At 44.2% G+C, this 24,148-nt stretch overlaps 1 protein-coding gene across 2 annotated transcripts in view; it reads right to left on the reverse strand.

Annotated features, from left to right (window-relative positions):
* pnpla8 (patatin-like phospholipase domain containing 8) overlaps positions 1-24,148 on the reverse strand; it is a 115,564-nt gene that overhangs the window by 20,627 nt on the left and 70,789 nt on the right. For both annotated transcript variants that reach the window (XM_070900658.1, XM_070900657.1), the window contains exon 8: positions 10,767-10,961. In XM_070900658.1, coding sequence (XP_070756759.1) covers positions 10,767-10,961 — 195 coding nt within the window. The remainder of the gene's footprint in view (positions 1-10,766; positions 10,962-24,148) is intronic.

Raw genomic sequence — 24,148 nt, forward strand, 5'->3', positions numbered from 1 at the left:
GTGTAGCTCCAAAAACAGTCGAGAAGCTCAACACCATTCAGGACAAAGCAGCCCACTTGATCACCATCCTCAATCCACCACTTTAAACACTCACTTCCTCCACCACTGGCGCACCTTGTCTGCAGTGTGTACCATCTACGAGATGCACTGTAGCAACTCACCAGGGCTTCTTCAATGGCACCTCCCAAACCTGCCACCTCCACCACCTTGAAGGAAAAGGGCAGCAGGCGCATGGGAACACCACCACCTCCAAGTCATAGACCATCCTGACTTGGAAATATATTGCCATTCCTTCATTGTGACTGGGTCAAAATCCTGGAGCTCCCTCCCCAACAGCACTGTGGGAGCACTTTCACCACATGGACTGCAGCAATTCAAGGCGCCTCATCACTACCTTCTCAAAGACAATTAGGGATGGGCAATAAACACTGGTCTTCCCAGTGGCTCCCACATTCCGTGAATGAATAAATCAAAATGCAAGAGAGCTCTCATAGTTGCTGATATTTTAAGGATTTTTCTTTAAATTTTTATTCAGTTACTTTGTTTTGTCGCCAAAGTGATACTCAAGTGCGGCTCTGAAGTCAAACTTGGCCATTTAAAAGAACAGAATAAATTATCTCCTTCTTCATAATTTTCCTGTACCCCACTCCTTGAGATCTCCGCCAATTCTTTCTGTAATTGTTTGTGAGAAGCAGGGTTTCTGGTTTCAGATTTAAACAGATAAAACCCATTAACTTCCCACATCACCCTAAAGAAATATAAAAAAAAACTGCTGTCAATTTGCCCGACAAGCTTACGTTTTGCTGGTTGTCAGTTTGGCTCAATGGGTAACATGCTCACCTCAGAGTGAGAAGGTTGTGGGTTCAAACCCGTAATCTAAGCTGACACTTCAGTACTGAGGGAGTGCACCACTGTTGGAGGTGCTGTCTTTTGAATAAGATATTAAATGGAGAGTTCTGGTGTCCTTGAAAATATTGCTCCCTCAACCAACAGTACAGAACAGTTGCCTACAACTTGCGTACAAAAGTTAACTGCATTTCGAAAGCAATCCATTGGTTGTAACACACTTTAGGACATCCTGGGGCTATGATAAGGTGGCCCCACATAAATGCAAAGTCTTTTAAAAAATGTACAATGACAATTTTTTCTCCAAAATGAAGATGCTATTTTACTTCCTTTGACAGCGACACCAAGGAAGAATTTATTCTACCTGCCGGACACCATAAACTGCTTAATCAGGGATAAAACAATGCTCTGCATATTGGTTTCTTATGCTTCCAATTTTACTCTGGTTTAAACTTTTTTTTAATAAAATGAAGTCACTGTTGAAAGCCAAACATGTGGCAAATAAAAGTCACTAAAAATAAGCTTACAACTCATGTGTAACTGACAAAAGATGACTGGTCTTCCAAACTCCTTCCCTGTAGGAAGCAACCCAGTACAGCCCACTGACTCCAGTGTCAGAGGCTCATATTATCCAACGTATAAACTACACTCAACACAGTCATAATTCTGGCTTTTTTTGGGCCATGGAAAGTGGCAGATGAGATGTGGTTAATGGTCATCAAATGGAGAATGATAAGTTATACGGAAAAGCAACATTTTGACACATTTTACATCAAGTTTTAACATTTGGAAAATCAGGTCAGGTACTTTTGCTTTACCACCAAAATATGTTTTAGCCCCCTCAGAAGATCATCCTGAGCTGCATCAATAAGACACTTCCATTTCCCACATCATCTAATCTGCTAGCTCCTTTAAGAAAGGCTACCCAATTGATGTCAATTAGTGGAAATTTATGAACAATTTTGTGCCACAGGACTGGATTGAAACTAACATAATTCACTTGGAAACTTTATGCTGTGGAGAGACAAAATAAGCCCTTCATCACATTATGGCATTTAGGACTGAGATAAGGAAACATTTCTTCACTCAGAGGGTGGTGAATCTTTGGAATTCTCTACCCTTGAGGGCTGTGGAGGCTCAGTCGTTGAGTATATTCAAGACAGAGATCGATAGACTTTTGGATATTTAGGGAATCAAGGGATATGAGGATAGTGCAGGAAAGTGGAGTAGTGGTAGATCAGCCATGAATGGCCTAATCCTGCTCCTATTTTTTATGTTCTTATTAATCTGGGGTGGATTCAAACCCAGGTCTTAGAAGTGAAAGGGTAATGTTCTAATTGGCATGCTAACCAAAACTCTTCGGGGCTGAAATTGCCCCTTTTTATAGTCTCGCTAGCACCTCTGGGGGGGGGCGCTAACGGGACATGATGGCATTTTTGCCCGGGGGCGCTGCCATCTCCTGGGAAATTGCCGTGTCAGTTGGGGGGGGGGGGGGGGGCGCTATCCTAGCAGAGCCGTACCCCACGATTAGTGCCCCAGGCTGGCACGCAACTGCCGATGATGTCATTGCCATGCTCGCCAACCCGCACCGATGTGGAAATGTATTTTTATCTAAGCTGATACCATATGGTATTTGTGTGCCCATTGCAATATATATCAAAATGGAGTCCTGGTCTTTCCAGAACTTTCTGCTTTTTAGCAGTCAGCTTGCATCAACAGCTAAACCTGGTTTGAGATGGCTGATGGCCATCAGACAGCTAGGAGGCAAGTCATGCTGAGACAAGTACCCCCCCCCCCATGGTGCTCTCCTATTGTCTACACGACACCAGTTCCATGTCACCCCACCTTTCCTATGTACTCCATTCCACCAGCCACTATCTCTTGCCGAGACCTCATCCATTTGATGCAAACAGATAAACTGACCAGGAAATTGGAACAATCCTGACACAATACAAGACAGGTGATAGCCCATTACCTATGACTCATGGAGTAATGGCCGGCTGGTTAACTGATAACCCTGACAAAAGGAAATATCTGGATACCATGTCAGGACCAGGATATAGTAATTAACTCTTTATCTGTATTCACTGACTGTGAGACAGAGCAATACACAGGGAGAGGCCATAACTTGGGTTTTACTGTATAAATATCTTGTTAAATTGAACCATTTCGGAGGTGTTCACTTAGCCCTTGACTGAGTGTGACCTACCCCTTGCTAGCAAGCGAATTAAAGAAACTTCTGCCGGAGCTGTAAGTGTCGGAGTCATTCTTTTCGGAGGTCGAGATTTCGACACCGAACCCTTAATGCTCCGTGGATGAAATTCCCCCGCGGACCACGAGGCTTGCACGGGCGGTAGTTAATGCCAGCTTTGCAAGTCACATGTCCGCCGGAGTGCCCCCTTTAAAAAAGGGGCCTTTAACACGCCAGACCGCCATTTTTATTTGTCGGCCAACGGCCAACTCTTGTGTTGGCCCTCACAACGACTGGACCGCCATCATGCAACCTGACACTCCGTTATGGGTGCCGGGCTGCTGGCCCAGTCAATTGCCTTCTTGGAGGCCCAGTCAATTGCCTCCTTGGAGGCCCAGTGGCAGCCACCAAAAAGCCTGCAGAGTGCACATCAGCCCTCCCCCTTAATTGGAGCATCCGCATAGCGCTGGCCTCCTCAGCGCAGCGCTGCCACCCCGGGAGCGCCCCTCCAAGGAAGCGGGGCACTGGAGACAGCGCAGTCGCTTCCTTTGAGGGATGCACGGCCCAATTCCATACGGGTGGAACTTCCAGGCCAGGCGCAGGAAGTTCCGGTCTCGGAAGATTACCGCCCCCAATCGGGGCGAGGGGCAATTTCAGCCCCTTACTTTCTACAATAGATACTTCATTAAAAAGTCATCACATTATATACACTGTAAAAGTACAGTGAAACTTGTAAATTAAGATGCGGGCGTTGCTGATCAGGCCAGCATTTATTGCCCATCCCTAACTGCTCTTGAGAAGGTGATGGTGGCCCGCCTTCTTGAACCACAGCAGTGCATGTGATGGAGGTGCTCCCTGTGTTATTAGGTAGGGAGTTCCAGGATTTCAACCCAGTGACTATGAAGGAACAGCTATATATTTCCAAGTCAGGATGGCGTGTGACTTGGAGGTGGTGTTGTTCCCGTCAATGTCACATGGTCAGAACATCATGTGTGTGTATGAGAACATTATCAATATCCATAATAATACCAGCATTCTGAGAATTCATAGGCAAACGTTGCTGGATAGCCTGCCAAGCAGATCAAAACCTCAATAGAGATTGTGGTATTTGGAAATATGTTGGAGCAGTTCAAATGGTTAATTGAATTTTAAATAAAGTAAAATTCTATTGCAAAAGCAATGGTGAATGACTTCATTCATCAAGAAAAGTTTTTTTTAAACCATAATAAAAGGTTATTTACAAAACATTAAATAAAGCAGCCTGCTGAATAAACAATTCATCCTTTGTTGAATTAACGATGAATCTGTTAGCTTGAGTTTTTTTATAGCTCTGGGGTACCTGCAGACCGATATATAGCTGGTCATTTTTACACCATGTACTCATGGTTTACATGCCAATTAACCGTCACCCAAAACTAAATAAGGTACAAGGGAAGGTCAAAAACATGACAAAGGTGACTGCAGGACTTCATTTAATGTCACAGGGATTCTAAAAGTGCTCATGGATCTAGCAAATGAACTGGAACATGAACTGATTAATGATTGCAAAGAATGACTTCGGTGCTCACTCATATCATTCACACAATCCATAAGAGAGAATGAATGATTGAATGCCTCTCAAATATAAAAATATTGCCAGTTGTGACAAATTACAAAAAGAAAAGCCTAAATGATTTTCAAGCAGATGTAAAATATTACTGTACGATAAGGAATGGAAACCATTTTGTATAATAAACCCAATTTAAAACATGTCCTTTACTTATCGGACAAATAGTGAAAAACCAGAACAGAATTAGCCCAACATATTTTTATTCTCATATCACTTTCTTTCTCCAAGTACATATATTTAAAATCTATTCTGACCAAACTAAAAGTAATTACTACAAAACCAAAATACTGTGGATGCTGGAAATCTGAAATAAAAACAGAAAATGCTGGAACTACTCAGCAGGTCAGGCAGCATCTGTGGAGAGAAACAGAGTTAACGTTTCAGGTCGATGACCTTTCATCAGAACCCTATAAATAAATATTAAAAATAACTAACTTGTAGAATGCAAAGCAGGGTGATGAATCTGAAGACTTCCTGCATAAACAGTTTATTATAACCTGTCTGTCATTCATTTTCAGGCACTAAATCTCTTTATACTACAGCATTACTCTGGATTGCAAAAATACCCATTCCCTTTTTGTTGAAAAGCATCTTAAATCAAAGTGAAAGTGTACAATGCAGGGACACTATTTAAAAACAGACAGGAGAAAAAGAAAGGAAAAAATAAATCCAGGAAACCCAACATTAAAAACAGAAATGGCCTGCATGCATCTGTTAAGAGAAAGGATGGGTCTTCATCCAAAACAAAAGTTGATCTAATTTTCAATGCAACAACTTCACGCAAAACATTACCCCCAGTCCCGCTGGGTCATTGGAGTATTTTCTGTTTTCATTCAAAAAACAGTCTGTAAAAATAGATGCAGTTACATTTTCAAATGCGCTGTCCATTGAATGTCACTGGATGTATAGAATAATCAATATACGAAAGTCAGAATGGAAATGTGCCCTTGAGATTCTGCCTAACATCACTAACATATGGTTCATTTTCTCTTTGTTGTTGAAAGCTCCCACAATTTGAAAGTGCTTATTAAAGGAACTGGCCAACTGCAGAATAATTTATTATACGTTTCTACATTAAATTATTCAGAAGATTAATCATTCAATGTTGGTTAATCTTTCACAAATTGAGCTGCATTACAATAATGTCCATTTCTAGGGGGGGGGGGGCGGGGGAAAGTGTTTAGTTTGCTAACAGCTTCCAAATGGCGCTCAAATAGAGAACATTTGTTCAGTAATATAAACCACTTACGGCTTTCTAATTTAAATTCCAACCTCTATTTCTCCTTTCCTTTTTAAGCTACTACCATCAACTTTCAGTTAAGATAATTGGCGAGCGGGTTGTGTAGCTCCACAGTCGCTCCAGTTTCACAAATAAAGCTGCTCAGAGTGGTTCTTCCACTCTCTTCCATAAAGTCATCATCCCATCCTCATCATAGGCAGTCCCTCGGAATCGAGGAAGACTTGCTTCCACTCTTAAAATGAGTCCTTAGGTGGCTGAACAGTCCAATACGAGAACCACAATCCCCGACATAGGTGGGGTAGATAGTTGTTGAGGGAAGGGGTGGGTGGGACAGGTTTGCCACACGTTCTTTCCGCTGCCTGCGCTTGATTTCTGCATGCTCTCAGCGATGAGACTCGAGGTGCTCAGTGCCCTCCTGGATGCACTTCCTCCACTTCGGGCGGTCTTTGGCCAGGGACTCCCAGGTGTCGGTGGGGATGTTGCACTTTTTCAGGGAGGCTTTGAGGGTGTCGTTGTAACATTTCCTCTGCCCACCTTTGGCTCGTTTGCCGTGAAGGAGTTCCAAGTAGAGCGCTTGCTTTGGGAGTCTCGTGCCTGGCATGCGGACAATGTGGCCTGCCCAGCGGAATGGATCATAAAGTCAATATTGCTGACCAAAAGTGGATAGAACTGACCATTGTTTAATCAAGCTTTTAAAAACACTCAAACTTTGCTTTTGAAAACCAGAGTTCAATTCCTCATTTATGTATAAGCCATAGATGTCCAACCAGGCCCTCCAAGGGATTTGAGAGTTATCGGGTCGGTCTGTCTGGGGCCGAGCATACCAAATGCTGCAAGAACATTTTAAGAATTCTGTTTTCTATCTTTTCTCCTGTGTTAATTGGCTTAGTCACATGCTACTTCTGTCAACTCGAGTGGCCGACCTAACTTGAATCTCAGATTTTTGCTGGAGGCGCATTGGATCTCAGTCCACACATTCTGATCCTCGAATTAGAGGACAGTATGACAGAAAGCAGTGGAGAGGCTTCAATTTTTCTATAAGTGGACAGCAAACTTTAATAATGTCGGCTCAAAAATTGTGTTCATCAATTTTGTTGCTGAAAAGAACTTTAGGTATTCTACTACCCTACATTTGGCCGCCAAATCCTGCGACAAGTTGTGTACAGGTCTTCACTTATATCCTCAAGTACTAAAAGCCATGGGTTCTGCTGAAAAGCTGTATCCCAGGTAACAACACCCAAGCTGGGCTGCCAATGAATGGTGTTTAAGATTTGGGAGTCCTTCCTCGAGCTTGAGGAGTTGTAGGTATATTTGCAGCCGTTAAGATCATTGTGATCTGTAATGAGGTGGGGCAGCACATTCATCTTCATTTTACTTGCCCACCCAAGGAGTTATATTGGTAGACTGCCCCACTTGTCCAGATCTATGTGAATTTATCATGGGGAACAAAGAAATGGCAGACCAATTGAACAAATACTTTGGTTCTGTCTTCACTAAAGATGACATAAATAACCTTCCGGAAATACGAGGGGACCAAGGGTCTAGCGAGAAGGAGGAACTGAAGGAAATCCTTTAGTCAGTAAATTGTGTTAGGGAAACTGATGGGATTGAAGGTCGATAAATCCCCAGGGCCTGATAGTCTGCATCCCAATGTACTTAAGGAAGTGGCCCCAGAAATAGTGGACGCATTGGTGGTCATTTTCCAACATTCTATAGACTCTGGATCAGTTCCTATGGATTGGAGGGTAGCTAATGTAACCCCACTTTTTAAAAAAAGGAGGGAGAGAGAAAACGGGTAATTATAGACCAGTTAGCCTGACATCAGTAGTGGGGAAAATGTTGGAATCAATTATTAAAGATAAAATAACAGCGCATTTGGAAAGCAGTGACAAGATCGGTTCAAGTCAACATGGATTTATGAAAGGGGAATCATGCTTGAAAAACCTTCTGGAATATTTTGGGATGTAACTAGTAGAGTGGACAAGGGAGAACCAATGGATGTGGTGTATTTGGACTTTCAAAAGGCTTTTGACAAGATCCCACACAAGAGATTAGTGTGAAAAATTAAAGCACATGGTATTGGGGGTAATGTATTGACGTGGATAGAGAACGGGTTGGCAGACAGGAAGCAAAGAGTAGGAATAAACTGGTCCTTTTCAGAATGGCAGGCAGTGACTAGTGGGGTACCGCAGGGTTCAGTGCTGAGACCCCAGCTATTTACAATATACACTAATGATTTAGATGAAGGAATTGAGTGTAATATCTCCAAGTTTGCAGATGCCACTAAGCTGGGTGACAGTATGAACTGTGAGGAGGATGCTAAAAGGTTGCAGGGTGACTTGCACAGGTTAGGTGAGTGGGCAAATGCATGGCAGATGCAGTATAATGTAAATAAATGTGAGGTTATCCACTTTGGTGGCAAAAACAGGAGGGCAGAATATTATTTGAATGGTGACAGACTAGGAAAAAAAGAGAGGTGCAACGAGACCTGGGTGTCATGGTACATCAGTCATTGAAAGTTGACATGCAGGTACAGCAGGCGGTGAAGGCGGCAAATGGCATGTTGGCCTTCATGGCGAGAGGGTTTGAGTATAGGAGCAGGGAGGTCTTACTGCAGTTGTATAGGGCCTTGGTGAGGCCTCACCTTGAATACTGTGTACAGTTTTGGTCTCTTAATCGGAGGAAGGACATTCTTGCTATTGAGGGAGTGCAGCAAAGGTTCACCAGACTGATTTCCAGGATGGCAGGACTGACATATGACGAAAGACTGGATCGACTAGGCTTATATTCACTGGAATTTAGAAGAATGAGAGAGGATCTCATAAAAACATAAAATTCTGACGGGATTGGACAGGTTAGATGCAGGAAGAATGTTCCCGATGTTGGGGAAGTCCAGAACCAGGGGTCACTGTCTAAGGATAAGGGGTAAGCCATTTAGGACCGAGATGAGGAGAAACTTCTTCACTCAGAGAATTGTGAACCTGTGGAATTCTCTACCACAGAAAGCTGTTGAGGCCAGTTCGTTAAATATATTCAAAAGGGAGTTAGATGTGGTCCTTACGGCTAAAGGGATCAAGGGGTATGGAGAGAAAGCAGGAATGGGGTACTGAAGTTGCATGATCAGCCATGATCATATTAAATGGTGGTAAAGGCTCGAAGGGCCGAATGGCCTACTCCTGCACCTATTTTCTATGTTTCTATATATACACACGAGTTGTGGGGCAATTCCTCTTGTACAGTGCCAAGTGTAGAATTTACCATTGCATCTGGGTACCAGAAAAATATTTTTGCAGATATGCAACTGTTTTGGCAGTATTGTGCAGATTCATTCCACATGTTTGACTTAGTATCAAATTGAATCATTAATCACTGGATGAAGTTTAGTAAAGAATTCAACAGCTATTTAAAAAAATCAAATGCAAGTACATGGATCTTAAGCCTTATTTGCAAGATCACAGATTAACATACTGATTTGATGAAAAATACTCAGTGGAAAATGTAACCTTGCTACAAAATGGAAGTGATGGCATGACAGCGATTGGACAAGGCAAGTTCTGCAATGAACCAGTTTTGAGAAAATGATATGATGTTTTTGTTTATTTCATATTGTGCAGTTTGGGAGGCACAGCTATGCTTCACATGATTATAGATTGATTATGAAAACTATGAGGAGACTATATTATTGTGGAGCTGATTGCAATGCTTAGGAAATTAGTTAGCTGAATCCATAGTAACCGTTTTGCAACAACAGTTGTAAGGACACGCTTGGCATTTATCAATGACTTTAAACAGTATGACAGAAAAGATTCCAGTGATCTTCACAGTGGTTACTTGTGAATGGAATAGTTTTGCTCTATTCTGCTTTTGTTCAGTTCTCCAAATGGCAAATTCAAAAGCTTAAAATAGGTTACCAAAGGCTACTAAAATATTTTTAATCACTTGCAATATAATTTCATAACGGTTTATGTGAAGACACATATATCCTGGACTGTGACAGATGGAACGAACAGTCCATAACTGTTTAAATTATGATTTTTCCACTCGCCCATTTAAAAACATACAGCCTACAGCTTGTGACCAAATTACAAAATGGAACATAATCAGAAAACGCAATACATGACTGCTAGTTTGATATCTCTCCAACATACAATCGTCATATACAGAACATGTTTGAGACAAACTCTGCCTGTAAATTGTGAAATAAAGCACAATATTTACAAATATTATCCAACAAATATCCAAGATGAACAGCAGTTTTCAAATCCTGACTAAGCATTTCATGTTACACTTCAAATACTTTAGCAGGCATTACATAGAATATACAGCACAGAAACAGGCCATTCAGTCCAACCAGTCCATGCCAGCGTTTATGCTCCACTCGAGCCTCCTCCCATCCTTTCTTATCTAACACGATCAGCATAACCCTCTATTCCCTGCTCCCTCATATTCCCTGCTCCCTCATATTCCCTCATATGCTTATCTAGCTTCCGCTAAAATGCATCTTCTCATATTTCTCAACAGAACATCCAAACTGGCAACAGATTGGGTTACTTTAGACTCTCTCTACTGAACTCAAATTTGGTTAATCCCAGGTCACTATTCGCCGAGGAGCAGGGCCTCATGTACTGGCCAATATTTATCCTTCAACCAATGAATTATTTGCTGTTAGTGGGACCTTGCAGTGTGTAAATTGGCAACCGTAACTGCCCTCATAGCAACAGTGATTACACTTCAAAAGTAATTAATTCGCTGTAAATTGCTTTGGAACTTCCCGAGGACAGGAAAGGCACGATATAAATACGTTTGTTCATTCTTCTCATCAAAAAAATTGGAGAATAATGTACAGACCAAGAAACACGCATGTGCTATATTGCAGTTACCTGATGAAGGTCATTGCCGATCGCATATTCTTGGAAATAGCCAGGTGCTGCCGAGGATGCTCGGATTGCCTGCCACAGTTTAAATTTACAGCCACCCATATAGTGCGATCTTACGCTGGGCAGGTGATTGTAGTTCCTGAAGACAAATGCTTTCAGTGGTGTCCCTTTGTTTACTATGGTACTCACAGCTGCCACCTGGAAAGTAAAACATATTAAACATTAAACTGTGTGACTAAAGAGAAAAAAAAAACATCGATTTTTATAAGCCAGTGTATTGATTTCAGCACTGACCCCTGTACTCAATGTAGTAGCAGCACCTTGCCGCTCAAGTTGAGTTTTTAAAAAATACATTGGTTATTTTTTGCAGCAGCCCGCCTCCAGATTCAGACTCAAAACTTTCAAGGGTTACTATCAAAAAACCCTTGGAAATAAATACTGAAATAAAATAACCTGAGAAATAACCATCATCATGGTAAAAAAAAAAACTGACAAAGCAGCAAATGATCCAGTAAAGGAAGTTATATGCCACTTGGCTTAAAATATTTAACAACAGTTTTGGAAAGTGTTAAGCATGCTACATACAATAAACTATTTTTGATTGAAAACAAATCAAACAATGTTGACTTTATTAACACATTACTCAAAAGCTGGTATTTGCTCCCCTTCAGCTTCCCCTCCGACACAAGTCTCATTGGGCCACATGCCCTCTGCAGTCAGGCGGCCTGGTTACAAAACATCAAATTTGCATGCCTCGATTTCATTGTCACAACACACTAATGTAATAGCAGAGAAATATTCTCATTCAATGTCTTTCTCAAAGCACTTTTTGCAACAAGGGATTAAATGTTCTTTTGGTTCATCTGTATTACAAGTATGCTTAATAAACATAAATTGTTTCATTTGGTACTGTGTGCAACATTATTCTCTCAAAACACAACTTGTGTCACACAGAGGCCAGATATATTTCTGGTACAGCAGTGAAAATTTATGCCACGATTTATCAATGCAAATTCCTATTTCAGAGGATCTTGTGGATTCTGCAATTGAGTCTGTGAATAGAACCCCATACTGACTTAAAGGCACCCAACACAGTACATCCACCCTAAATGTGAAAACAATCTACTCCACCTTTGCCTTGTTCAGCATAAATATTAGCACAGCGAGTGTTGCAAATTACTATCATCATCATAGGCAGTCCCTTGGAATCGAGGAAGACTTGCTTCCACTCTTAGAATGAGTCCTTAGGTGGCTGAACAGTCCAATACAATAGCCACAGTCCCTGCCACAGGTAAGGGAGGGTGGGACAGGTTGAGGGTAAGGGAGGGTGGGACAGGTTTGCCGCACGTTCTTTCCGCTGCCTGCGCTAGTTTTCGGCATGCTCTCGGAGATGAGACTCGAGGTACTCAGCGCCCTCCCGGATGCACTTCCTCCACTTAGGGCGGTCTTTGGCTAGGGATTCCCAGGTGTCGGTGGGGATGTTGCACTTTATCAGGGAGGCTTTGAGGATGTCCTTGTAACGTTTCCTCTGTCCACCCTTGGCTCGTTTGCCATGAGGTTCAAAGTAGAGCGCTTGCTTTGGGAGTCTCTCGTGTCTGGCATGCGGACAATGTGGCCTGCCCAGCGGAGCTGATCAAATGTGGTCAGTGCTTCAATGCTGGGGATTTTGGCCTGGATGAGGACAGTAATGTTGGTGCGTCTGAACTCCCAGGGAATTTGGAGGATCTTGCGGAGACATCGTTGGTGGTATTTCTCCAACGACTTGAGGTGTCTGCTGTACATGGTCTATGTCTCTGAGCCAAACAGGAGGGTAGGTATTACTACAGCCCTGTAGACCATGAGCTTGGTGGTAGATTTGCCAGCCTGGTCTTCAAACACTCTTTTCCTCAGGTGGCCGAAGGCTGCATTGGCACACTGGAGGCAGTGTTGAATCTGTGTCTGCTTTTGTTGATAAAAGGCTGCCGAGGTATGGGAAATGGTCCACGTTGTCCAGGGCCGGGCCGTGGATTCTGATGACTGGGAGGCAGTGCTGTGCGGCGATGACAGGCTGGTGGAGGACCTTTGTCTTACGGATACTTAGCGTAAGGCCCATGCTTTCGTATGCCTCAGTAAATACGTCAACTATGTCCTGGAGTTCAGCCTCTGAATGTGCGCAGACGCAGGCGTTGTCCGCGTACTGTAGCTCGACTAAATTACCAACTAGCAAAGCTTTCCCGCATGCTTATGACACTAATTTCTCTCCCTTTCCACCCTTCCTGCACCACTCAGTGGCCAATTTAACAGATTTAGATACTAGGGTTTCAAGCATATTTGCTTTCCCCTCAGTGGCTCGCTCAGAAATTGTACACCTTCACTCTTTCCCTGCTTGAGGTAAGCTAATTTAACAAAGATCAAGGAGGTTTGGACCGACAACCTTCTTCAGCTGTAAAATCTAGCAGCACCATGATCGTACTTTTGCCCACTGTGTTACTGTGGAGTCCCAATCTTGGGTTTATATTCCTTTAAAAAGATATATTGTCTTGTAATTCAGTCAATTTTTATTGCGTAACACTGCAATTACCTGGAAGCACTGGAAGCAACAATACTGACCAGTGCAGAGCTGGGCTTCAGTTTAAACATTTGACTTTTTAGTGTAAAAACCTGTCAGCTGCCAACAACACTCTTTACTGCAGAGAATGCCAATATATTCATCCCTGTGGTTTAGATAAAACTGATTAGACACAACTTTTGGTAGAGAATTCTGTGATGGGACAAGCTTCATACTTTTAGGGAGACACATCCTGAAACTGCATTTTACTTGCTCCAGATTGCATTTAGTAATCTTATGTAGAAAAGGAGGAATCAATCTGAAAGTTTCTGGTCTGAATTTCACGACTTACGACAAGCATGGTTTTCTCCACACCCCAAATTATGTTTTTTAATTCTAGTTGGAAAGGTGGTAACTCACAATGGGGTACGACTCCACATCCAAAGGCATCTCGTGAAATAGTGCAGAAGTCAGTGCTTGGACCATTGTTACTTCTAATCTACACTAATGAACTGGATATCAAATTCAAATGTAAGCTTGTCAAACTTGATCAGGACACTAAACTATAGAAAGCTGTAGCCAAAAGATGCAGTTAAAAAATTATAGCAGGATTTAAACTGGTGATTTAAATTTGGATATATTAATTTTAACAACGTTAAATATAAAATATTGCGCATTGGTTTGAAAAAAAGTGCCAAGTATCATCATCATAGGCAGTCCCTCGAAATCGAGGAAGACTTGCTTCCACTCTAAAAGTGAGTTCTTAGGTGACGGAACAGTCCAATACAGGCATTATAGTCTCTGTCACAGGTGGGACAGACAGTCGAAGGAAGGGGTGGGTGGGAAGACTGATTTGTCGCACGCTCCTTCAGCTGCCTGCGCTTGTTATCTGCATGCTCTCGGCGATGAGATTCTAGGTGCTCAGCGCCCTCCCGGATGCTCTTCCTCCACTTAGGGCGGTCTTTGACCAGGGATTCCCAGGTGTCGGTGGGGACGTTGCACTTTATCAAGGAGGCTGAGGGGATCCTGGAAGCGTTTCCTCTGCCCACCAGGGGCTCGCTTGCTGTGTAGGAGTTCCGAGTGGCCCACTTGCTTTGGGAGTCTTGTGTCAGGCATGCGAACAATGTGGCCCGCCCAACGGGGCTGGTCGAGTGTGGTCAGTGCTTCAATGCTGGCCTGATCGAGGACGCTAACGTTCATGCATTTGTCCTTCCAGGGGATTTGCGGAGACATCGTTAGTGGTATTTCTCCAGCGATTTGAGGTGTCTACTGTATATGGTCCACATCTCAGCCATACAGGAGGGCAGATATTACTACAGCCCTGTAGACCATGAGCTTGGTGCCAGATTTGAGGGCCTGATCTTTGAACACACTCTTCCTCAGGCGGCCGAAGGCTGCGCTGCGCACTGGAGACGGTGTTGAACCTCGTCGTCTATGTCTGCCCTTGCTGATAATAGGCTCCCGAGGCATGGAAAGTGGTCCACATTGTCCAGGGCCGCGCGTGGATCTTGATGACTGGGGAGCAGTGCTGTGTGGCGGGGTCAGGTTGGTGGAGGATCTTTGTCTTACAGATATTTAATGTAAGGCCCATGCTTTCGTACGCCTCAGATGTTGACTATGACTTGGAGTTCAATGTCTGAATGTGCGCAGACGCAAGCTTCATCCGTGTACTGTAGCTCGACGACAGAAGTTGGGACGGTCTTGGATCTGACCTGGACACAATTAAGGTTGAACAGTTTAGTTCCACTCCAGCGGAGAGCTTGTTGAATGTGAGGTGGACCATTGCAGCGAGGAAGATCGAGAAGAGGGTTGGCGTGATGACGCAGCCCAGATTGACCCTGGTCCAGACGTGGATTGGGTCTGTGATGTATCCATTGGTCAGGATCACGGCTTGCATGTCGTCGTGGAGCAGGCGGAGGATGGCGACAAACTTCTGGGGCAGCCGAAACGGAGGAGGACGCGCCATAGACCCTCACGGTTGACAGTGTCAAAGACCTTTGTAAGGTCAAAGGCAGCCATGTACAAGGGTTGGTGCTGCTCCCTGCATTTCTCTTGCAGCTGTCGTACGCAAAGATTACGTACGTTGTACCCCATAGTGGACGAAATCCGCACTGTGATTCCGGGAGGAGCTCCTCAGTCAGAGAGAGATGGTTGAGGAGGATTCTAGCGATGACTTTCCCAGTGGCTGATAACAGGGAGATTCCTCTGTAGTTGCCGCAGTCGGACTTATCCCATCTTTTAAAGATGGTCACAATTACTGCATCTCAGATCTCCCGGCATGCTCTCCTCCTTCCAGATGAGAGAGGAGGTCATGCATTCGTGCCAATAATGCCTCTTCACCATACTTTAGTGCCTCAGTGGGGATTCCATCCACTCCCGTTGCCTTGTTGTTCTTAAGCTGGCGGGTGGCCTTTTCTACCTCGTGCAGGGCTGAGGTTTTGCAGAGATGGTGGCGGGTAGCATGCTTCAGGATGGAGTCGAGGACACGAGTCAAAGATCTCGGTTAAGGAGATCTTCAAAGTGCTCCTTCCTGACTGCCTCGGTGTCCTTGACGAGTGTCGCCCAGTTCTTGGCCAGCAGTGGGGTGGGGTCTTGGGTGCTTGGGCTGTAGGTGGCCTTGACTGCGGATAGTAAAAGCTTTTACCGATATATAAAACGGAAGAGAGTGACTAAAGTAAATGTTGCTCCCTTAGAAGATGAGATGGGGGATTTAATGATGGGAAATGTGGAAATGGCTGAGACCTTAAACAATTATTTTGCTTCGGTCTTCACAGTGGAAGACACAAAAACCATGCCAAAAATTGCTGGTCACGGGAATGTGAGAAGGGAGGACCTTGAGACAACCACTATCACTAGGGAGGTAGTGCTGGACAAGCTAATGGGACTCAAGGTAGACAAGTCCCCTGGTCCTGATGAAATGCATCCCAGGGTATTAAAAGAGATGGCGGAAGTTATAGCAGATGCATTCGTTATAATCTACCAAAATTCTCTGGACTCTGGGGAGGTACCAGCGGATTGGAAAGCAGCTAATGTAACGCCTCTGTTTAAAAAAGGGGGGAGACAAAAGGCAGGTTAGTTTAACATCAGTAGTGGCGAAAATGCTTGAAGCTATCATTAAGGAAGAAATAGCGGGACATCTAGATAGGAACAATGCAATCAAGCAGACGCAGCATGGATTCATGAAGGGGAAATCATGTTTAACTAATTTACTGGAATTCTTTGAGGATATAACGAGCATGGTGGATAGAGGTGTACCGATGGATGTGGTGTATTTAGATTTCCAAAAGGCATTCGATAAGATACCACACAAAAGGTTACTGCAGAAGATAAAGATACGCGGAGTCAGAGGAAATGTATTAGCATGGATAGAGAATTGGCTGGCTAACAGAAAGCAGAGAGAGTCGGGATAAATGGGTCCTTTTCGGGTTGGAAATCGGTGGTTAGCGGTGTGCCCCAGGGATCGGTGCTGGGACCACAACTGTTTACAATATACATAGATGACTTGGAAGAGGGGACAGAGTGTAGTGTAACAAAATTTGCGGACAACACTAAACTATAGAAAGCTGTAGCCAGAAGATGCAGTTAAAAAATTATAGAAGGATTTAAACTGGTGATTTAAATTTGGACTTATTAATTTTAACAACATTAAATATAAAATATTGCGCATTGGTTTAAAAAAAAAAAGTGCTCCCAAATATATAATGAGTAAGACTAGATTGGCTGACGGAGTGTCAGAAAGGAACCGGAGAATGATGATAAACTCAATAGGTTCAATATCTATGTGAGAAAGCAATCCTGGGATATTGCCAGGACAGTAAGGTTCCAGTCTCCAGAGACTATGTTGGCAGTCCGAGAGGCAGGAGTTCCTGGCGTTGGTGAGGCCTATAAAGGCTCAGCGGCAGCGAGAGGCGGCGGCAGTCCGAGAGGCGGGAGTTCCTGGCGCTGGTGAGGCCTATAAAGGCTCAGCGGCAGCGGCAGTCCGAGAGGCGGGAGTTCCTGGCGTTGGTGAGGCCTATAAAGGCTCAGCGGCAGCGAGAGGCGGCGGCAGTCCGAGAGGCGGGAGTTCCTGGTGTTGGTGAGGCCTATAAAGGCTCAGCGGCAGCGAGAGGCGGCGGCAGTCTGAGAGGCGGGAGTTCCTGGCGTTGGTGAGGCCTATAAAGGCTCAGCGGCAGCGAGAGGAGGGAGTTCCTGGTGTTGGTGAGGCCGATAAAGGCTCAGCGGCAGCGAGGCGGGAGTTCCTGGTGTTGGTGAGGCCTATAAAGGCTCAGCGACAGCGAGAAGCGGCAGTTCCTGGTGTTGGTGAGGCCAATAAAGGCTCAGCGGCAGCGAGAGGCGTACCTGTGCAGCTGCAGCGGGGAGAGAAGGCAAAAAAGAAGTAGAAAGAAATCAAAAGGTGACCTCACAGCCAAGGGGGTGAGTGATTGGCGAGTAGTTTTTCTTTTTTCTCTTCTATATCAGTGAGTAAACGTTAACATTGTTGCCAATTTAAGTGTATCTAAGGGTTAAGTCATGGCAGGAGAGCTCGGTCGGGTGTTATGCTCCTCCTGTACCATGTGGGAACTCAGGGACGACTCCAGTGTCCCTGACGACTATGTGTGCAGAAAGTGTATCCACCTCCAGCTCCTCACGGTCCGCTTTGCGGAGTTGGAGCTGAGGGTGGATTCACTCTGGAGCATCCACGATGCTGAGAATGACGTATCACGTGTAGCGAGTTGGTCGTACCGCAGGGAAAGGGTCCACAGCCAGATAGGGAATGGAAGACCAACAGGAAGAGCAGTGCAAGGAAGGTAGTGCAGGGGTCCCCTGCGGTCAACCCCCTGCAAAACAGATACACTGCTTTGGGTACTGTTGAGGGGGATGACTCATCAGGGGAGGGCAGCAGCAGCCAAGTTCATGGCACCGTGGCTGGCTCTGTTGCACAGGAGGGCAGGAAAAAGAGTGGGAGAGCGATAGTGATAGGGGATTCAATTGTAAGGGGAATAGATAGGCATTTCTGCGGCTGCAACCGAGACTCCAGGATGGTATGTTGCCTCCCTGGTGCAAGGGTCAAGGATGTCTCGGAGCGGGTGCAGGACATTCTAAAAAGGGAGGGAGATCAGCCAGTTGTCGTGGTGCACATTGGTACCAACGACATAGGTAAAAAAAGGGATGAGGTCCTACGAAACGAATTTAAGGAGCTAGGAGCTAAATTAAAAAGTAGGACCTCAAAAGTAGTAATCTCGGGATTGCTACCAGTGCCACGTGATAGTCAGAGTAGGAATCGCAGGATAGCGCAGATGAATACGTGGCTTGAGCAGTGGTGCAGCAGGGAGGGATTCAAATTCCTGGGGCATTGGAACCGGTTCTGGGGGAGGTGGGACCAGTACAAACCGGACGGTCTGCACCTGGGAAGGACCGGAACCAATGTCCTAGGGGAGTGTTTGCTAGTGCTGTTGGGGAGAAGTTAAACTAATATGGCAGGGGGGTGGGAATCAATGCAGGGAGGCAGAGGGAAACAAAAAGGAGGCAAAAGCAAAAGACAGAAAGGAGATGAGGAAAAGTGGAGGGCAGGGAAATCCAAGGCAAAGAACAAAAAGGGCCATTGTACAGCAAAATTCTAAAAGGACCAAGGGTGTTAAAAAAACAAGCCTGAAGGCTTTGTGTCTTAATGCAAGGAGTATCCGCAATAAAGTGGATGAATTAACTGTGCAAATAGATGTTAACAAATATGATGTGATTGGGATTACGGAGACGTGGCTCCAGGATGATCAGGGCTGGGAACTCAACATCCAGGGGTATTCAACATTCAGGAAAGATAGAATAAAAGGAAAAGGAGGTGGGGTAGCATTGCTAGTTAAGGAGGAAATTAAGGCAATAGTTCGGAAGGACATTAGCTTGGATGATGTGGAATCTATATGGGTAGAGCTGCAGAACAAAGGGCAAAAAACGTTAGTGGGAGTTGTGTACAGACCTCCAAACAGTAGTAGTGATGTTGGGGAGGGCATCAAACATGAAATTAGGAGTGCATGCAATAAAGGTGCAGCAGTTATAATGGGTGACTTTAATATGCACATAGATTGGGTAAATCAAACTGGAAGCAATACGGTGGAGGAGGATTTCCTGGAGTGCATAAGGGATGGTTTTTTAGACCAATATGTCGAGGAACCAACTAGGGGGGAGGCCATCTTAGACTGGGTGTTGTGTAATGAGAGGGGATTAATTAGCAATCCTTGGGGAAGAGTGACCATAATATGGTGGAATTCTGCATTAGGATGGAGAATGAAACAGTTAATTCAGAGACCATGGTCCAGAACTTAAAGAAGGCTAACTTTGAAGGTATGAGGCGTGAATTGGCTATGATAGATTGGCAAATGATACTTAAGGGGTTGACTGTGGATGGGCAATGGCAGACATTTAGAGACTGCATGGATGAACTACAACAATTGTACATTCCTGTCTGGCGTAAAAATAAAAAAGGGAAGGTGGCTCAACCGTGGCTATCGAGGGAAATCAGGGATAGTATTAAAGCCAAGGAAGTGGCATACAAATTGGCCAGAAATAGCAGCGAACCCGGGGACTGGGAGAAATTTAGAACTCAGCAGAGGAGGACAAAGGGTTTGATTAGGGCAGGGAAAATGGAGTACGAGAAGAAGCTTGAAGGGAACATTAAGACGGATTGCAAAAGTTTCTATAGATATGTAAAGAGAAAAAGGTTAGGAAAGACAAATGTAGGTCGGTCCCCTGCAGTCAGAATCAGGCGAAGTCATAACGGGGAACAAAGAAATGGTGGACCAATTGAACAAGTACTTTGGTTCGGTATTCACTAAGGAGGACACAAACAACCTTCCGGATATAAAAGGAGTCGGAGGGTCTAGTAAGGAGGAGGGACTGAGGGAAATCCTTATTAATCGGGAAATTGTGTTGGGGAAATTGATGGGATTGAAGGCCGATAAATCCCCAGGGCCTGATGGACTGCATCCCAGAGTACTTAAGGAGGTGGCCTTGGAAATAGTGGATGCATTGACAGTCATTTTCCAACATTCCATTGACTCTGGATCAGTTCCTATGGAGTGGAGGGAGAGAGATAACAGGGAATTATAGACCAGTCAGCCTGACATCGGTAGTGGGTAAAATGATGGAATCAATTATTAAGGATGTCAAAGCAGTGCATTTGGAAAGAGGTGACATGATAGGTCCAAGTCAGCATGGATTTGTGAAAGGGAAATCATGCTTGACAAATCTTCTGGAATTTTTTGAGGATGTTTCCAGTAGAGTGGACAAGGAAGAACCAGTTGATGTGGTATATTTGGACTGTCAGAAGGCTTTCGACAAGGTCCCACACAAGAGATTAATGTGTAAAGTTAAAGCACATGGGATTGGGGGTAGTGTGCTGACATGGATTGAGAACTGGTTGTCAGACAGGAAGCAAAGAGTAGGAGTAAATGGGGACTTTTCAGAATGGCAGGCAGTGACTAGTGGGGTTCTGTGCTGGGGCCCCAGCTGTTTACACTGTACATTAATGATTTAGACGAGGGGATTAAATGTAGTATCTCCAAATTTGCGGATGACACTAAGTTGGGTGGCAGTGTGAGCTGCGAGGAGGATGCTATGAGGCTGCAGAGCGACTTGGATAGGTTAGGTGAGTGGGCAAATGCTTGGCAGATGAAGTATAATGTGGATAAATGTGAGGTTATCCACTTTGGTGGTAAAAACAGAGAGACAGACTATTATCTGAATGGTGACAGATTAGGAAAAGGGGAGGTGCAAAGAGACCTGGGTGTCATGGTACATCAGTCATTGAAGGTTGGCATGCAGGTACAGCAGGCGGTTTAGAAAGCAAATGGCATGTTGGCCTTCATAGCGAGGGGATTTGTGTACATGGGCAGGGAGGTGTTGCTACAGTTGTACAGGGCCTTGGTGAGGCCACACCTGGAGTATTGTGTACAGTTTTGGTCTCCTAACCTGAGGAAGGACATTCTTGCTATTAAGGGAGTGCAGCGAAGGTTCACCAGACTGATTCCCGGGATGGCGGGACTGACCTATCAAGAAAGACTGGATCAACTGGGCTTCTATTCACTGGAGTTCAGAAGAATGAGAGAGGACCTCATAGAAACGTTTAAAATTCTGATGGGTTTAGACAGGTTAGATGCAGGAAGAATGTTCCCAATGTTGGGGAAGTCCAGAACCAGGGGACACAGTCTAAGGATAAGGGGTAAGCCATTTCGGACCGAGATGAGGAGGAATTTCTTCACCCAGAGAGTGGTGAACCTGTGAAATTCTCTACCACAGAAAGTTGTTGAGGCCAATTCACTAAATATATTCAAAAGGGAGTTAGATGAAGTCCTTACTACTAGGGGGATCAAGGGGTATGGCGAGAAAGCAAGAATGGAGTACTGAAGTTGCATGTTCAGCCATGAACTCATTGAATGGCAGTGCAGGCTAGAAGGGCCGAATGGCCTACTCCTGCACCTATTTTCTATGTTTCTATGTAGACAATGCACTCGTCATTGCAGTTAGATTACTGTTTCAGTTCTGGCCATGCCACAAAAACAAATCGTTAGAGCTGGTAGGAGAGAGCACCTATACAGATCCCAAGTATATCGGCAATCAGCTACGAGCAAAGACTGAACTTCAAGCTCTACAATTTTTGTCTGCCAACAATTCTGTTTAGCATTTTGCTATTTTAAAGGCGCTATATAAATACAAGTCTTTTTAAATTACAATCTAGAAGGAAGTCGATGAAGGGGGCTCACTGAGGTATATAAATATTGAATGGTGTATAGATTGATGAGGCAAACCCAGAACATTACTTCAAATTAAGCAGGAAAGTAGGACCATAAGAGAAATATAAATTTAAAATAAAACATGTTAGGAGAAACGTATTTACTGAATAAGTGTTAAATGTTCCTAATAATGACCCAGCAATGCAGCAGAGACAAAAACATTAGGAGTGTACAAAATGTCGTTGCAATGGGAGTACAAAGGGGATAAGCTACCATGGGCCAAATGGACCTTTCTCACCCTCAAGTTTTATGTTCCTGTGACATCCACAAAAATGCAGTTTCTGACAGAGGTTGCAGAATAGCGATGAGGGACAAGAACTCTGGTTAATTTTCCCCTTCTCTAACTTAGGAGCCTGAAGGCTGATGCAACAGGCTCATTTGAGTTGGAACTTTAACAGTGCAAATCAGAGCTAGAGCCCAGAGCCGCCTTCATCTGCACTGCACAGTACATTTACTCAATGAAACATCAAACACAGGTCTTCAAAGAACAAATTCTTTCTAGAATCTATGCCATTTAATAAAATGTTAAATTATGGAACCACCTATATAGGACAGATATTCAGGAGTGATGGAAAACAAGCTCAAGGGATTCAGGTGATAAAATAAAACTACCACATGATTTAATGATGAGATTACTGCCTGGAAATTGCTCCCATATAAACTCATTTTATAATATACACTGTGAAGCTTAAAGAGAGTTGTATATCCAAGTTTGCAGGTAACACCAAGTTAGGAGGCACAGTAAGTTGTGTAGAGAGAAGCATGGAGTTAAAAAATGGACAGACAGACGAAGTGAATCGGCAAAACTGTGGCAGATAGATTTCAATGTACCGGACTGTGAGGTCATCTACTTTTGATCCAAGAATGACAATATTCTCTTAATGGGGAGAGACTAGAAGCTATGAAGGAGCAAAGAAATTTAGGTGTCATTGTACACAAAGTTGGTGCAGAGGTGGGCTGCCCCAACCTGTGTGAGAACACCACCGCAGGTCGGGGCTATAAATAGAGCTGGAGCGCTGGGCCCTGGAACATCGCGGGCAAAGGTGCGGTGAATGAGGGTACGGGGCCGGGGCCTAGGGGCAGCACGGGCCTGCCCATACTGTGATATGTGTGCACACTAAGTCCGTACAGCAGAGCAGGTCTCCAGTCGTCCTGTTTCAACCCTTGCCACTGGATAAAGGCCTAGCTTTGTCAAGCCTGTGTGGTGGCTGATGTGCAACGGTCACCACACGTTAAAAAAAATCCACGCACAGGCATCTTCCACCCCCTCAATTGGAGTTCAGGACTGGAACATCAGGTCCTTCATTGAAACATTTGTGAACTCTTGTGGAAGCAAGTCATCCTCACTCGAGGAACCGCCTATGATGATGAATGCAGAGGTACAAAAAGTAAAAGTAATCAGAAAGGCTAATGGAATGTTATTTCAAAGGGGCTGGAATACAAATGGGAGCAAGATTAAGCTTCAGTTTTCAAAACCTTGGTCAAACCCCATCTGGAGTAGTGCATTCAGTTTTGGACACCGTACCTCAGGAAAGATATAGTGGCCTTAGAGTGGGTACAGTGCCAATGTACCAGAATGACACCAGGTCTTAAAGGGTTAAATTATGAGAACCAGTTGCATAAACTTGGTTTGTATACTCTGGAGTTCAGAAGGTTTGGGAGTAATCTAATTGGAGTCTTTAAAATTAAAAAAAAAGGAATGGATATAGTAGTTACAGAAAACTATTTCCTCTGGTGGGGAATCCAGAACAAGGGGGCATAACCTTAAAATTAAAGCTCAGCCAGTTAGCAGTGAAATCAGGAAGCATTTTTCCACACAAAAGGTAGTGAAAATCTGGAACCCTGGATTCTTGGTCAATTGATATTTTCAAGACTGAGATCGTTATGATTTTTGTTTGGTAAGGGCATCAAGGGACATGGAGAAAAGGTGGGTAAATGGAGTTGAGGTACGGAATAGCCTATTTCTGTTCCCATGTTCATAAAGGGACTGCGCCTTTCTCTTTTTGCTGCTAACAAGCGTCATGGCCAACATCAATCGTCGGGGCACACTGAAGCTTTGCTGAATCAGCAACAATTGTGATGTTGTTACTGTACTA

Source organism: Pristiophorus japonicus, chromosome 15 (genome assembly GCF_044704955.1).
Source record: "Pristiophorus japonicus isolate sPriJap1 chromosome 15, sPriJap1.hap1, whole genome shotgun sequence".
NCBI classification, from domain to species: Eukaryota; Metazoa; Chordata; class Chondrichthyes; family Pristiophoridae; genus Pristiophorus; species Pristiophorus japonicus.